Genomic DNA, 16,196 nt, shown 5'->3' on the forward strand with positions numbered 1-16,196 from the left:
CGGTTGTCATGGAGGCAAGGCGGCGACGGAAAGAGGCGTTGCCTTGGGCGCTCCTGAGGGGATGCACGGGGGAGGAAAAAAAGGAGGGCTGCTCGGCTCTCTCTGAGTTTTGAATGTGGAAGTGTTTGCAGACGTGCTGTTTTAACAGTTTGATCCAAGTGTTGAACCATTCCTGCGCGATGACTTCTCTTTTCCGACCATAGTCAGAAACGCACGGGAGATTTCCTCGGGGTTCACTTTTCCGTTCTGAACCCTCAGCCTCCAGAGTGGGTTAAGAAAGACTCCAAAACTTTTGGGGGAGACACCTTATTTTTAATTTACGGTTCTCTGACACTCCCCCGCTCCGCGCTCACACTGCCCCTCTCTCCTTACACACACACGGTCCCCATCATACACGCCCCCCAAAGAAATAAACGGCTTCTAACCTGCTGTTCCATAGCAACGGTGTCCCGCTTCATTAGTTACCGTTTGCGTCCAGACCGGGAACAGCGGTTTCCGACTACGGTCTGAAGCCTGAGGCTGAAAGGTAACACACTGACAGCAAAATCAGCACACAAAAGCACCTTAATAAGTCATGTGATCTCAGTTGGTGGTGTCCTGAATTGATGTCACTGAGGTACGACTCGCATTTACTGGGGAATATCCGATCTGTCTGCTTACATGTCACACGCAAATGCACGTATCCGATTCATTTCAGATTTATTTCTACATATGAGAGAGACCTGTATTCGATCTGAGAAAAACAGAATCCATGCGCTTTTGTCCTGCTTACACTTTCACCGATCATATCCGATCTGTGCCACGTGAGAGAAAAAAATCGGAATTGGGTCACTTGAACCATGCAGTGTAAAGGCGGCCTTTGTGTGCACCTGTACATACTTCCTCTAGAGGTCAGAATTGGACAAAAACAACAAGTGAAAGAACATCAACAATATAGAAACACAAATTTCTATGCAGAATAGAAAAAACTGTGGTTTCAGTGAGTGGAGAGCATCTACACATTGCTACTTCCGATGGTTTCAGTTTGGAACAGCTGGACGTTCCTTCATGAAGATGTACAATAAAACCTACTATGCTAGAGAAAGGGGTGTTAGGTCTAGAGTTGGAAATGTTTGAGAGCTGAAACAGGCAAATTTAAGAAAGACAAAATGGTCAATGTGACTGATGAACCAATCAAATAATTGGATGGAGCTCTGTGATCTCATCTCAGTCATGGGTTCAGCAGTCAGAACTGGACCTGAGGAGTCCAGCTTTGGAACCAGCAGAGAACCAACAAACAGCAGAAAACCCACTCTGTGGGAAAGATTCCACACTTCTGACTGATGTTCACGTCCACTTTATTCTTCACACTAAAGATTGGAACAGAACACTTAGAACCAAAAAGAACAGAGGAACAGTTCTTATGTCTACAAGAAAAGATGAATCACAAGAAGACCAGACACAAACACCAGTCTGGTTCTTTATGATTTTATATTTTAAACAATACCGAAATATTTATGAACCATATAGTGTTAGATTTAGAGATGTACAGTATAAAATAATTCTAGTTTCGTCATGGTAACACAAAGACTTAGACAACATAGTTATAGCTTATACCATGGTCCGGGTAAATACTTGATTCTGATTGGCTGCTGGGTATAGATTAAAAAGTGATAATCCACAGTGATAATTGCACGCCTAAAAAGAAGTTCCGGTCACATAGCTTCAATATTCGACATCACTGCGCTGGCTTCTTTACCACAACCTTTAGCTTAATCATATTGACAAAAACAAGCACTAAGAGGTGAACTTTATCTCTGAACTGATTTTATTTAACACATCGTGATGGCATAGATATCCCTTTCCTTTGCAGCTGTAGTCAAAGTCAGTGCTGGCCCCACCGGTGCATTATGTTACAGTGAAAAATGTGCCACATCACGTAACAAATAGTCCGCTTTTTGAGAAAAACGCAATTTAAATCCAAAAAATAACAAGAAGAAAGTACTAAAAACGGATTGAATATTTCTTTCTTTTGTAAGTGACCATGGTGTGAGCAGGTTAATGGCCTTCAAAGTGTGCAATATGAGAAATTAACGCACTTTGCAGAAGAAACAGATCGGGCTTCCAAGGTGTAGAATAATACACACTTCGTCTGTCAGTGTCCCTGACATAAACAACAACCACAATGGTTAACTCAAAAACTTTTAACAATAACATAAAGTACAAAATTCTACTAGGAAAAATCAACCAACAAAAATTGAACAGAATCAGCATTTTTAAAAAATCAAATCTTACCCTCATAATTCAAAACAGCACATTTCTATTTAGCGGTATATCTAAAAGAATTAATTTCATGAAGTTAAATAACTTAAAAAGTGAAACTCATGATGTTTAGAATCATTAAACAATCCCTGATTTGAGATATGTGAGCATAGTGGCTTATAGATGACAAACACCTAAAAACAATGTCTTAAAAATTACAATTTTAAGTCAGAAGAATAAAAAAGAAGGGTTTCAGTTCAATGCATCCAATAATCACTTCTGCCTCCTTATTACTAAATAACTGCATCAATGTGGTCTGGAGCCCATCAGCCTGTATACATTTTAATGAAAGATCAGGATGGTTTAATAGCTGACCTCAGGTCAGTTTCTCTTCTGCATGAGTTCTCTGTTTTAAGGTCAACTACATCACTAAACCTTTTGGCAAATACTTTACACAAAAAAGGGGTGATTTGAGACTAAATACATCGATAAAACTTTTTTTATATTGTTTACACAAAAAGACTAGATACAGAACTAAAATTGTTTATCACATTCTTTATATGAAAATGGTAGTCCCCTTTAATGTGTTTTCATGTGTGTCTTGAGACTGGATGTTTGGTTAAATTTTTTTTTACATACTTTACAAGAAAATGGCTTTTCTCCTGTGTGAGTTCTCATGTGTTTTTTGAGACTAGACATTTCACTAAAACGTTTATCACATTCTGTACAAGAAAAAGGCTTTTCTCCTGTATGAGTTCTTATGTGGTTTTTGAGATTAGATAATTGACTAAAACGTTTATCACATTCTGTACAAGAAAAAGGCTTTTCTCCCGTATGAGTTCTCATGTGTATTTTGAGTTTTGATTTTTCACTAAAACTTTTATCACATTCTTTACATGAAAAAGGCTTCTCTCCTGTGTGAGTTCTCATGTGTATTTTGAGTTTTGATTTTTCACTAAAACTTTTATCACATTCTTTACATGAAAAAGGCTTCTCTCCTGTGTGAGTTCTCATGTGTGTTTTGAGATTAAATACAAAACTAAAACTTTTATTACATTTTTTACAAGAAAAAGGCTTCTCTCCTGTATGAGTTCTCAAGCTTTTTTGGAGACTAGATGAATCACTAAAACGTTTATCGCATTCTACACAAGAAAAAGGCTTTTCTCCTGTGTGAGTTCTCATGTGTTTTTTGAGAGTAAACACATGACTAAAACGTTTATCACATTCTATACAAGAAAAAAGCTTTTCTCCTGTGTGAGTTCTCATGTGTTTTTTGAGAGTAAACACATGACTAAAACGTTTATCACATTCTACACAAGAAAATGGGTTCTCTCCTGTATGAGATCTCATGTGTGATTTAAGATGAGATGTTTGACTAAAACTTTTGTCACATTCTATACAAGAAAAAGGCTTCTCTCCTGTGTGTCTCATGTTTGTTTTGAGCTGAGATAAATAACTAAAACTCATCCTCTGATCTCTGTTCTGTGGGTCTGTCTCCTCATCTGTAGTTGATGTAGATTCTGTCTCCTCATCTGTAGATGATGTTGATTCTGTCTCCTCATCTGTAGTTGATGTAGATTCTGTCTCCTCATCTGTAGATGATGATGATTCTGTCTCTTCATCTGTAGTTGATGTTGATTCTTGCTCCTCATCTGTAGTTGATGTTGATTCTGTCTCCTCATCTGTAGTTGATGTTGATTCTTTATTTTGATTTCCTTCTTCATTCTGACTATCAGTTACATTAAAGCTCTGCTGATTGTTTATATCTGCTTCACTGTTCTCATCTTCCTCATAAGTAGGGATCTCCATCAAGGTATCAGTCTCCCACTTCAGATCAGGCTGATCTTCATCCTGACTGATGCAGAGTTCCTGTGGCTCCTCTTTAATTTGTGGAAGTTGTTGTTCCACTTGTTCGTCTTTAATCTGTGGAGGTTCTCGTTCCTGCAGTTCCTCTTTAATCTGCAAAGTTTCTGGTTCTCCATGTTCCTCTTTAATCTGTGAAGTTTCTGGTTCTCCATGTTCCTCTTTAATCTGTGTAGGTTCTAGTTCTCCATGTTCCATTTTAATGTGTGGAAGTACTGGTTCTTCATGTTCCTTTTTAATTTGTGGAGGTTCTTGTTCCCTGTGTTCCATTCTTAAATTGCTTTGTTGGTTGCACAGATCCTCTTCACTCGCATAATGCTGAGGGAGGACTGTAGGGACAAAAAGACAAAAAAGGAGAACTTTTAAAGGTATATGTGTATTGTCAAGACATAGTTTGTCTTGGTTCTCTTTTACAGATAAGACAGTTAGGGGTGATGTCAGTCTTTCAGTCTTCAGTAGGTTAAACACCTAATTAAAGAAACTCATAAGTTTTCAAAAAAGGTTACTATACATTTTAATAAACACACACTCCCCACACTGACAAACTCATCTTTTACAGTAATAAGGTGGTGGTCATTAACCTTGTGTTTCCTACTCCGGTGTTTTTCAAGGGGAAGATGGTCAGGTGTGCCGTGTGAAATTAACCCCATTAACTGATCAGTTTTTTGTTCATCCAAACAGGCCTTGATGAAACACAGAGTTGTTAGGAATATGAAACATCCTAAAATACTTTTTTCTTTGTCTTTATTTGATTCTATTAAATTTTTAAATTTTGATAAGAATGACGGTACCGCAATTTAGTTATAGCTTCAGGCGTTTTCGCAAAAGTGCCGCCCCTTTAACTGTCTCCACCAATAATTCTTGGAGGTTTAATCACCTGTCATTACACTAACAGATCAGAAATGGAAAAGTCGTCACTTCTTTGTCCTGATTCTGCAAAACAAACTATGAAGCTCAGAGAAGTGAGTCTATCTGCGTTCGGCAGGTGTTTGCACTACATCTCCCATGATGCATTGGGTGAAAGTGACAGCTTCTCAGGGCACAATTAGTCTTTTTCTTAAATGCATTAAACCACAACGAACACACATCAAACATTTTTTAAATCTTTTAACTTTTATTACAACTTTTAGAAAAAACAGACAAATGCTGGTGTGCTGCTGGATTTTTGTCAAGTGTGCCGTGGCTCAAAAAAGGTTGAAAAACACTGCTCTACCCCATCTCTTATGTGGGGATTCAGACACTCAGTGATGTTGGTTTTGGCCCGGGGGCTAATGGCGGCCCACGGGAAGATTTTTTGTAGCCCTCAATAAATCCTAAATTAGGGTTGTGCTAAAGAACGGAGCCAGAAAGAAGCCAGGGTTAGCAGTATGCTAACACGGGCTAACAACATTAGCATGAACATAAATCCATGCAGGAAAGGCTGCAATCTGCATCCAGGCTGCACGTAAATATGTGGGAATAACATCAGTCTTTATATTGTCGGGACAAGACTGGAAACACAAATCCATGTGATTGTTTGAATGGTTTCTAAGCACTGTGCGGCCTTTCTGCTTTGAAGCTTACACCACCCCACAGCCGCTGAGTGAGCTGGCGCTCCGAGCTCTGCCCCGACACACACTTTTACCGGGACACCCGGTTCTCCTAAATTCGGTAGCTCGTTCACGTAGAGCGGCGGTACGGGTCACAGTCCTAAGTCTCCCACACGTAACAAAGCATCCCCCGTTCCCCCTCAAACACAAAACTGTAAGTCTGTCTGCTCTGCTAGAGACACGGTCGCTCGCTTCACCGGTCCACCTGACTAATCATGTGCAGGAGTGCACCACTTTTTTCTATTTTGTTTATTTTATTTATTTTTTAAAGTCACTTCCCTCAGTTTAAACTGGATCATCGTGGATGAGTCATTATTTGGGAAATAAAATAAAGTAATAAAGTAAAATAACGAATAATAATTATATAATAACAAAAAACTACCCAACCCCCACGATATCATCGTCCATCCCGATGGTTGACTGCAAACATCATCAACTGCCAATTTAAGGGACATCGTCCAACCCTATCCTAAATGATCTTTATTAAACCAGCTGTACATTGTTTCAGCAGAAAAAAAAAGGTATTTACGCTCAGGTGTCAACGGTACAATGTATTAATTTCACCACAAGAAGGCAGACAAAATTTTCTATGTGACTGCAAGTTGGTGTTTAAAAACCCACTTCTATTAAATTTGTGTTTTAGGTGTTTTTAGAATGTTCGTGTAGCATTTTGCATGAACGAGGACATACATAAAACATTTTTGAGTATTTCTTTTTATAAATAAGAGCAAATAAAAAGGCAACAATAGAAAAAGCTACGTGGTCAGTCTACCATCACCGAGCTCCAAAGTGAAATTACAACACTACGGGATAAGTGTGAAGATATGGAGGGGACAATGAGGCGGGGAAACATTCGCATAGTCAGTGTTGACGAGCGGCAGGACTCCAGCAGCCCAGATGAGGTCTCCAAAATGTTCAGAAAGGCGCTGCAGCTGGAGCTGGACATACGAGTCAACCGATCACACCACGTGCCCATGTCCAGGAAGATGGGAGACGAGAGACCCCATGTCATCATTGCCAAGCTACAATATGATGGAGATGCTGTAGATATTTTAAAGAAAGCCAGAGAGAAAGCCCCACTGACCTACAATGGTAAAAGGATTTCCATCTTCCCAGATTACACATCCAACGTAGCGAAAGCCCGTGCTGCGTTCACCGACGTATGAAAAGCACTATATGGTCGGAGTTTGGATTAGTCTACCCAGCACGACTTTACATCACGTACAAGAACAACAGTAAGGAATTCTGTGACCCTGTAAAGGCCATGAAGTATGTTAAGAAGGAGATTATTACAACTCCTGAGAACAAAACTCTAATGAATCCTTAATCAATATTGAGAAGAAGAAGCTAACTAGACACTAGATGGCGACATTGCTCCTTACACGTACTATTGAGGAAAAGTCAATCCTTATTTACTCTTGTTGAATTAGGCCAGAATAATAGTCATGTGTCATGACTGTTATTATTTGTTTAACTTCCCCCTTACCTAATCTGCTGCATCTGGTGTCGCCCGCATGTGCACTTGTCTGCAGGAATATCAACTCCACTTTTTTCTTTAACTTTCTTTTCCCTTTTATGGGGGGAACGCAGCCACCTGTTGAACTGTGTTTGGTGCCACTAATTTAAAGCGGCTAGGGACTTAAACCCACTCTTGTATTATGTTATGTGGACTTGAAAAGAAAACAGGGCTTTTTGACTTTTCCTATATTTGGATGTTGCTCTCACAGGGATCCAAGAAATTTTACAGTAATGTTACAATCTTTTTAGATTAACTTCATTTAATTTTTTAATACCTCTTTATAGAAGTTTGCTTGCAATGTGTACCAGATGGCTGCCTCGGCCTCCAACACAGTGTTACCAACCCCATTTTGATATTTTACTAATTATAAGTTAACCATGGGTGCGCTGACAATAATAAGCTTTAATGTGAAGGGTCTTGGTGGCAATCAAAAGTAAAAAAATATTACTTTACGTCAGACATTATAGGTGCCAAATTGCACTATTACAAGAAACACATCTAACAGATGATGAACATCAGAAACTAAAAAGGTCTTGGGCAGATAAAGTGCACTACTCATCACATTGTGAGGGGTTTGGCTATACTAATACACAGACAAGTCAATTTTACTGAAACTAAAGTACAAACTAAAGTACACAAAGACAGGGAGGGAGGATTCATTCTAGTAAACAGACTAATAGATGGCATTGCAGTTTCATTCATAAATGTATACGCTCGGAACGAGGATCAGCCAGGATTTGTCAAAGGAGTCGTCGTCGCCGTCCCCGTCCACATCCCGTTTTTGTCCCGGCGGTGGTCCTGGATGCACCACATCCCCTTCCAGTGGTGGTCCCGGATGCACCCCAGCCCCGTCCTGTTCCGGCGGTGGTACCGGATGCACCTTATCCCAGGGGGGTGCTGGCTACACCCCGACCGGTCCCTGCTCCCAGGGGGGTGCTGGCTACACCCCGACCGGTCCCTGCTCCCAGGGGGGTGCTAGCTGCTCCCCGACCGGTCCCTGCTCCCAGGGGGGGTGCTGGCTACACCCCGACCGGTCCCTACTCCCAGGGGGGGTGCTGGCTACACCCCGACCGGTCCCTGCTCCCAGGGGGGGTGCTGGCTGCACCCCGACCAGTCTCCGCTTCCAATGGCATGCCCGACCCGCCGGCCGACTCCACGCCTGACGCCTCAGAGGTCTCAATGCAGGACCTGCCTCGCCGGACCACTCGGCCCCCTGGCCGTCCTCCGGACCTGCTTCGCCGGACCGCTCGGACTCCCGGCCGTCCTCCGGACTCTTCTCGGCCTTGCTGGCGTAGTTCCTTGGTCCCCATCTGCCCTGATCGTGTTCACTTGTGTCTTGTCTGCCCTGTCTGTATACAAGTATAGTCTCTGCCTTCCTCTTGTGCTGGTCCATTAGCTTCTTGTAGCCCCGTTCATGATATGTTCCATGTCCCTCGCCACGCCACAGTAAGTTTTTGTTTTTTCATCCTGCTCGGCAGTGCTTATTGTTAATTAACCCTCTAGTCCTGAACCTGTTGGCCTCCCGTCTCTGCGTCTGGGATTTTATTTTTTTTAATTCGATTTCCGATTTTTTCCCGATTTTTTTTCCCCGCCCACCCTATTTAAGGAAAGCAATAAGTACAAACGGCAGACAACATAAAGCAAATGTTGCTTTTATTTAATCAAACCCAAGACAAATGTAACACCCATTTCTGGGATGAATAATAAATAAATGAACACGCTCTTGGAATCAAAGTTAAGTATAAGATTTTTCTTCTTACTCCCTTTTTGGACTTGTGTTTAAATAATTGTGTCTTGTTTTATATAACCTTTGTCTGGTTTTTGTCTAATTTCGTTATTCTAAACTTGTTTTCACTTATCCAACTCACTTACTCACTTTTGAGTCACACTTTGTAGTATAGACTAAAAGGAGACAAACATTCACCTTGAGAAAAAGCTCATATCTGGGGTCTAAGGTTTTAATTAAATTAAGAAACCCCGTCTTCTCCACGGAGAAAATGATTAAGCAGCAGGAGTCGCGGCATTCCATCCATCAAAGGATCTGTGCAGCTTCTTTGACGGGTGGAATGCGTTCCAGCGAGTGAGGCGGAGCGGCCTCCCACCAAACGCGTGAGACTGTCGAACACTCATTTTTCCTCCAGAGTATTTCTTTTTTTTGCTAGCAAAACTGTGGGACTTGGGTTTAAACTGTGGGTTTTTGTACATATTGTGTATTTGGGGAAATTGGGTTTTTGATGTTTGGGTATTGGGCGAAGTGTTTAATGTACGTTTGTCACGCTCACACGATACACGACTGCACAAACAAACTGTTATGAGTTTTTTTTCTTGGTAATATTAGAGGGCAGATTGTCTTGATATTTAATGCTCCAGCTGTAGAACGGCGTTGTGACGTTCCCTTCGCTGAGTGGAGGGTGAATTATTACAAAGCAATGCACGGAACTGACGGTGGTTCCATTTACATCAGCCACTAGCGGTCCGCCACTCTGCTGGTAGAAACGTGTGTTGCAGACTATGACACAAATCTTCGATGACAGAAATGTTGAAATTTAATTTTTGTTCTACACATTCTTACAGCATTGGCAAATGTTAAGAATGTTTTTGTCTTGTTTTTCCTAATACATAAACCATATTAAAACAAAAAATATATTTCTCTCCCCAATCGTCTTACATTTTCAAACATTTTTGAAAATGCTCCAGGGAGCCACTAGGGCAGCGCTAAAGAGCTGCATGCGGCTCCTGAGCCGTGGGTTGCCGACCCCCGCACTAGACAGTGGAGACTGAATGCTTCTTTTCTTAACGATAAAGATTTCATTCCTCTCATTAAAACTGAACTAAGATATTACTTAGATCTGAATAAATCATCTGATACATCCCCTCTCATGCTGACTATTGACTGTGCAAAGGCCTTTTTAAGGGGTACTGTAGCATCATTTCTTATGCAACAGCAAAAAAAGACAAAAGTTGAATAAACAGCAGCAATTACAGAATAAAATCAAAGAATTGGAACACAGACATAAGCAGAGTGCAGAACCAAACCTCTTTACTGACTTGAATACGACTCGCAAAGAATTGCAAGAAACTGTAATCAGAGAAGATTGAGGGAAACCTTCCCTTTGCCAAACAACAAAATTATGAACATGGAAATAGAGCCAGCAGGCTCTTAGCCTGTAACCCTTGTGCTATCCTAGGCACTGCAACGTTGGGAGTTGGGTCATCTAGACCCACTAGACAGTGCTCTGAACCTTTGTTCTTCAATGAAGTGATCTTCACTGGTGTCCATGGATTAAATGAAATCTTTCCACTTTTATCTACCTTTGTCATTGTAGGCAGAACACGTCAATAGAAGGGTGAAACATGATGCTCACAGAAACATGAGTATCATAAAAAAACATAAGATTCAGGAGAAGAGTTTGGGATCCGGCTAATCCGTGTCAACAACAACATTAAGCTTCTGATGCATTTAACCTCTGTACTGCAGGCATAATGCCACAATGTGCATCTTGGCTGTAAACATGTAGGAAAAACTTCAGCCTTTATTTTGTCGGGACACAATTGGAAACACAAATTCACACGATTGCATGGTTTCTCAGGACTGCCCGAAGCGGCACTTCTGCCTTTAAAAGCCACCTCAAATGTACTCCTCTGCTTAGAGACTCGGTTCTCCAGGGAGACACAGTCAGACGGAATGAGGTCTGAAGCGTTGAATGTTACAAAGCACCTTTCCCATCCCTTGACTTTACACAAACACGAAGACTCCGGCTGCAATGATCAGACATGCTTGGCTCGCGCAGAGCATGTAACCACACCGAGTGAGCACTGACGTCATCGCCCCGACTCCCCCCTGGAAATGCTGACTGGGATTGAATATTGCTACACATTTTGCACGGTGGATATGAAAAACCAAAAGCAATCCCCTCTTTGCATTTTCCCTCTTATTATGTCACAAAATGAGCGATGTTAAAGAAGAAAAGGAAAAAGCTTTTTGAAGAATTGATTTTTCATTTTAATTTTGAGGTCATTTGATGCAGTTATATTTTAAAAATGAAAAAGCATTTCTGATATTGACTTTTATTTTTAATTATGTAACACAATCGCTTCCATACAGAGCACAGTCCCATACAGGGAGAGCACCCCCAGCTGCGGGTGAGCACCCCCCCCCCCCCCCCCCCAACCCCAGGCATGACCACCAGCTCCCCAAGGGAGACCCACCCCAGGCTCCAGACAGACACCCACCCTGCTGGAGGTCCAAGAGAGAGCAAGGCAGGAGATGCCCATCCCTGGCCAGGAGGAGGACGTCCAAGAGAAGTGGGGGTTCCTGAAGAACATCGTAAACATGTCCTGATCAGGCTCACCCACTGTTGGAAATGTGGAGAGGCCCAGCGCTGTATTTGTCCACAGGTGGATGCAGTGAACGTAATTGAAGTCAGCATGGACACATGACCTAGCTTAGCCAGCAGAGCTTTCTGCCAGACCAGCTGATAGACCTGATAGAGGCTGCAGCATTTTCTGTTCTATAGAATGAGCCTCAGTAGATCAGTGGGTGTTACACATGCAAGAAAATCTAGTGTTAAAATAGTCCAAATTTTTGTCTTTAACCTGCTTCTTGAATTTTTTTTAATTCATGCAGTTAAAAATACGACTTTTCCAGACGACATTTATGGTTCACAAAAACACTCGTCAGTTTTCTAATTTAAGTTGACGTTTAATTATAATAATACTCAATTTATGATGTTGTATTCCTGCAAATTTCATGAGAAAATTTAAGTTAACAGGAACTGTTTTCTCATTCATGTGCCTCTCTGTCCAAGCAGTGAAGGCTGGATCTTGAGGTCATGTGACCGGTTTTGAGTAAGCTGATTGGCTGTGGCCAATGTCCAACAAATACTTCTAGAATTTTTTTTTATAAAAACAACTGTTTTATTCAAGACATGTGTTCATGAATATGACTTTTAAAAATCAATTTCATTGTAATTTTATCCTTTAGATTAATATCTTTTCAGACTTTCTAGACATTATTTTTATGGTTTTATGCGTTTTAACTTTTTTTAATTTAAAATGTGGTCTCCCACCTGGATTTTTATACTTGATGTTTGCTCTGCTGTCAGTTTTTGGCTCCATGGCTCCAAAGAAGAAAATTATTTTGGTGATGCCTGGAAAGTGGAATCGCTGCCACATATAGTTCAAACCAGGAAATGAAAGTCTAGAATCTCTCTATTTTGATAACTTCAAATGCTTTAAAGGGTGTTTTTTAAGCTAAATCATTTTCTGTGAAGCGTCAAACTAAACTGGATCATTTTCTTGATTATATGTCCAATTAATTATTATTTGTTAATAAGGAAATAAAAATTGATCTGATATCAACTTTAATTCTTGTAGTTCTTTTGAATATCTCTGCAATGACACCTGCCTTTCCTGATTGGACAGTTATGAGAAAGTTCTGACACTGAGAACTCTCATCTTTGATTTCTGGTCACAAACATTTTATTATTTTGCTTTTTATTCAGGAAAACAATTAGTGATCACGTAAACGTGACATAAATTTATCTGAAAGGTATTTATACCATTGGAAAATCTTTATTTAATCCCTTTCCAGTGACATAAAGTTCAATCCAAAGAATTCAAATGTTTAGTCACGTACCAACTATGTGGAGCTGAAGCTGCGGGTTCCAGCTGCTATCCAGCAGTCTGCGCTGACGACAGAGCTCCTCCTCGTTCTGGACGATGGTTCCCTCAGCAGCAGAAAGTTGTTCTCTGACAGAACCTTCCTGAGGTTCTGAAGATATGGTTCCTGCTCCGATCTTCAGCTCCAACTCCCACAAACACCGCCGTCCTCTTCACTGCAGCTCCGATCGATCATCTGCTAGTCTCCAATCCCAGAGAAAAGGTCCAAACTGAAACTTTTCTCCTGGTTGGAGATTTTCCTGAAAGTTCCTGTGATCCTGCAGGAGTCAGTTCTGCTCAGCCTGCAGAGCAAACAGAAAAGACTCTGGAAGCTTCCACATGTGAAACTTCAAGACAAAGAATCCAAACAACAACATCTGATTGGTTGACTTTTGGAGGGAAAGCTGCAACAGTCTTCTGTGATTGGTTCAGCCGTCCCTGCCCCCACTAGTCCACTGCACAGGGGGCAACATTCCAGGGGGGGTTGGTAATCTGCTCCTTCTATTGTTTCTGCCCCACTGGCTCTTTCAAAATAAAGGCTTGTTGTAGCAGAAACCTGAATGGAACATCAGAATGGACTCAAACTGCTGCTGGTTTCAAAGCCTCGTTCTCAACTTCCAGCTGAACTCTTCATGAGTTTGAGCGTCTGTGACAAACTCTACAGTTGAACAACAGCAGTGAAAATCTCCATGGATGTCAACTGGGAGAGAATCAACATGAGATTTCCAAGAGTTTCTGCAGGAACTCATCACAAAGTCAGGAGCTGCAAGGCCTGATGGGAGATCTGGGATCCTATTGTGACATGAAGGAAACTCCTTCAAACAGGAAAGATTTCATCTGACACGATCACTTTGATGTTAACATGAAGATGGATCCCAGTAAATCAGCTGAGAAACATCCCATAATAATGTTCTAGATGGTTCTAGAGTGGTGTGGAGATTTCTAGTCTTTTCTGCGGTGAGAAAGCCAGATGTTTTCCATAACAATAAATAAAATTGACCTATGTAGGTGATCTGTTTTATAAAATAGGAAAAACTATTAGGCTCATTCACACCGCAGGCTGCAACGCCCCTATGCGACTGGTAGCTCATCTTTTCATGACAGTCTCAACGACATAGATCCGATCTTTTCAAATGCGACCGCTGACTGACCAGCCAGGTAACATGAATCTGACCCGTACGTCATTGATGCGCTACAAAAGTCATAATTCTGCATTGAAGTAGGCGGAAATGAAAACATAAACATCAACCATGGCGGACGATGCTGCTGAGACCAGTCAGTGGAAGGGAAGCGAGGTCACCGACTTGATTCATATTTAGGGTGACAGCACTATTCAGGCCAAACTCAAGGGCTCTCATCCCAACCAGGCGGTTTTTGAAAAAAATTAACAGCAAAATGGCCGAGCGTGGTGTTGAACCTTTTCCGCGATGACTTTTTTCCCCCTTTCCGACTGTGGTCAGAAGCGCCGGGGACCGAAGGCGGATCCTCCTCCTCCTCCCTGTTCTGACTCTTAGATTCTCCAGAACGGGTTAATACAGAGTCAATAGCATTTATTCTGGGGGAAACCTTCTTTTATTACCGTTTTCCATCCTCCGTAACACATAAAATGAATGCGCTGCCCCCCCCCCCCATTCTCTACCTCGCTGCACGCGCTCTCTCCTTTCTCTTACACACACACACACGCGTGCGTGCGCGGCCGCAGTACATAAACATCCCCTTTTTACAACAGTGGGTCCAGACGATCCTGGCTCCAAAGCGTTCTAAAAGTGAGAAGATTGAGTCCAATTGTGTCCCGTTCTGAGTTGGGGATGCTCATTCACAGTTTTATATCCTCCCGTCTCGATTATTGCAACTCCATCTTCACGTTTAAGTAAAAAATCTCTAGAACGGCTCCAGGTTGTCCAGAACGCTGCTGCTAGGCTTTTAACAAAGTCATCCAAGTTTTCACACATCACCCTGTTGTTAATGCAGCTGCACTGGCTCCCCATCCACTACAGAGTGCATTTTAAAATCCTGGTCTTAACATACAGAGCTCTTAATGACCAAGCACCAGTTTACATAAAAGACCTGGTGCAGCCATACACTCCCAGCAGGTCACTGAGGTCATGTGACCAGGGTCTGCTGGCTGTTAAGAGAACCCGGTTAAAGACTAAAGGAGACAGAGCCTTTGCCGCAGTGGCCCCATCCCTCTGGAAATCTCTTCCTCTCAGCCTCAGATCTGTGGACTCAGTGTTTTCTTTTAAAAAGCAGCTAAAAAATATATTTTTAAAATAGCTTTTTCTTAATTTCTTTTTAACATGTGTTTTTACTGTGTTTTACTGTTGTTTTATTGTGTTGTACTGTGAAGCACTTTGTGATTTTTATCTGGAAAGGTGCTATACAAATAAAGTTTATTATTGTAATTGTTCTGACTCCTTTGTGAAAATAAATGTATTAATGCAAAAAGAGCTCCGCTTTGACAACACTGTTGTTGACATCCATTGCTAACGTTAGCTACTTCCTCAAACAAGTGACGTCGTTCACCGTTGACTACCCTTCTGCGCATGCGGGTCACTTCTGGGTCATTTCACGTAGGAGATCACAAAAACTTGCATTTAATTGGAAATCTAAACGGCCTTGCAAAAAAAAACTAAAAACTGATTTTTTTCAAAAAATCGGAATTGAGCGTTAAGCCCTGCAGTGTGAACGTAGCCTTAGCTGCCAGGAACCAAAAACTTTGGATAATTAACACTGGCCTGAAAAAAAAACTGCTTAACTTGCACTTTTTTTTTCTTGTAGACTCGATTGTTACAGTCGGTGATGCCGTTTTAAGAGCATTAACAGATCTGTTGCATACTCTGTATTTGTGTAACAATGTCAACACACAGCATTCAACTTATCCAAATGTCTTTACCCTTCATTGAGGCTGTACAAAGCCAAAGTTTTCCCCCACACAGAAGAGCGTAGGAGATGGGAGGTGGGGGGGTTCACTCAGCTGCATTAGCCATGCTGATCCTGTTGACATGTGCACTGTCACCTCCATCACCTAATATCGGTTGAACCTGAACTGCAATGATGTTTCTGACCGTGGAAGGGGGATCTTCCTTCTGGGTTCACTTTTTGATTTCTGTTCCCCATAATTGAGCTACACAAACTGAATGCACACAACGGGGCTTCCGAAGGAGGCTGTGGTCCCAAACTCCGGACCGCATAAGGCGGAAATGCTGCCACGTAGTCCCAAGAAGCTGTATACAAACATCAGGGGAGCACAAATGTCACAAAGCCCTCTCCCCTGCCGCTAACACAAAGCTGCTCCTAGACATGTCTGTGTCTCTTAGCAGCCG

At 41.7% G+C, this 16,196-nt stretch overlaps 3 protein-coding genes across 6 annotated transcripts in view; 1 reads left to right on the forward strand and 2 right to left on the reverse strand.

Moving 5' to 3' along the window:
* Positions 1 to 16,196, forward strand: part of LOC144981346 (uncharacterized) — a 676,107-nt gene that overhangs the window by 579,346 nt on the left and 80,565 nt on the right. The window lies entirely within an intron of this gene.
* LOC111948918 (uncharacterized) overlaps positions 1 to 16,196 on the reverse strand; it is a 377,453-nt gene that overhangs the window by 156,568 nt on the left and 204,689 nt on the right. The window lies entirely within an intron of this gene.
* The window catches only part of LOC144987328 (uncharacterized), a 61,069-nt gene continuing 46,193 nt past the window's right edge, over positions 1,321 to 16,196 (reverse strand). The window contains exons 1-2 of one of the 2 annotated variants that reach the window (XM_078936678.1): positions 12,851 to 13,959; positions 1,321 to 4,433 (exon numbers count right to left, since the gene is read on the reverse strand). In XM_078936678.1, coding sequence (XP_078792804.1) covers positions 2,821 to 4,374 — 1,554 coding nt within the window. In that variant the 5' untranslated portion in view covers positions 4,375 to 4,433; positions 12,851 to 13,959 and the 3' untranslated portion in view covers positions 1,321 to 2,820. Of the gene's footprint in view, positions 4,434 to 12,850; positions 13,960 to 16,196 lie in introns of those variants that run through there. The other variant, XM_078936672.1, reaches the window with a different exon arrangement.

The sequence above is a fragment of the Oryzias latipes genome, chromosome 2 (genome assembly GCF_053564925.1).
Source record: "Oryzias latipes strain Hd-rR chromosome 2, Olatipes_Hd-rR_3.1".
Taxonomy (NCBI): domain Eukaryota; kingdom Metazoa; phylum Chordata; class Actinopteri; order Beloniformes; family Adrianichthyidae; genus Oryzias; species Oryzias latipes.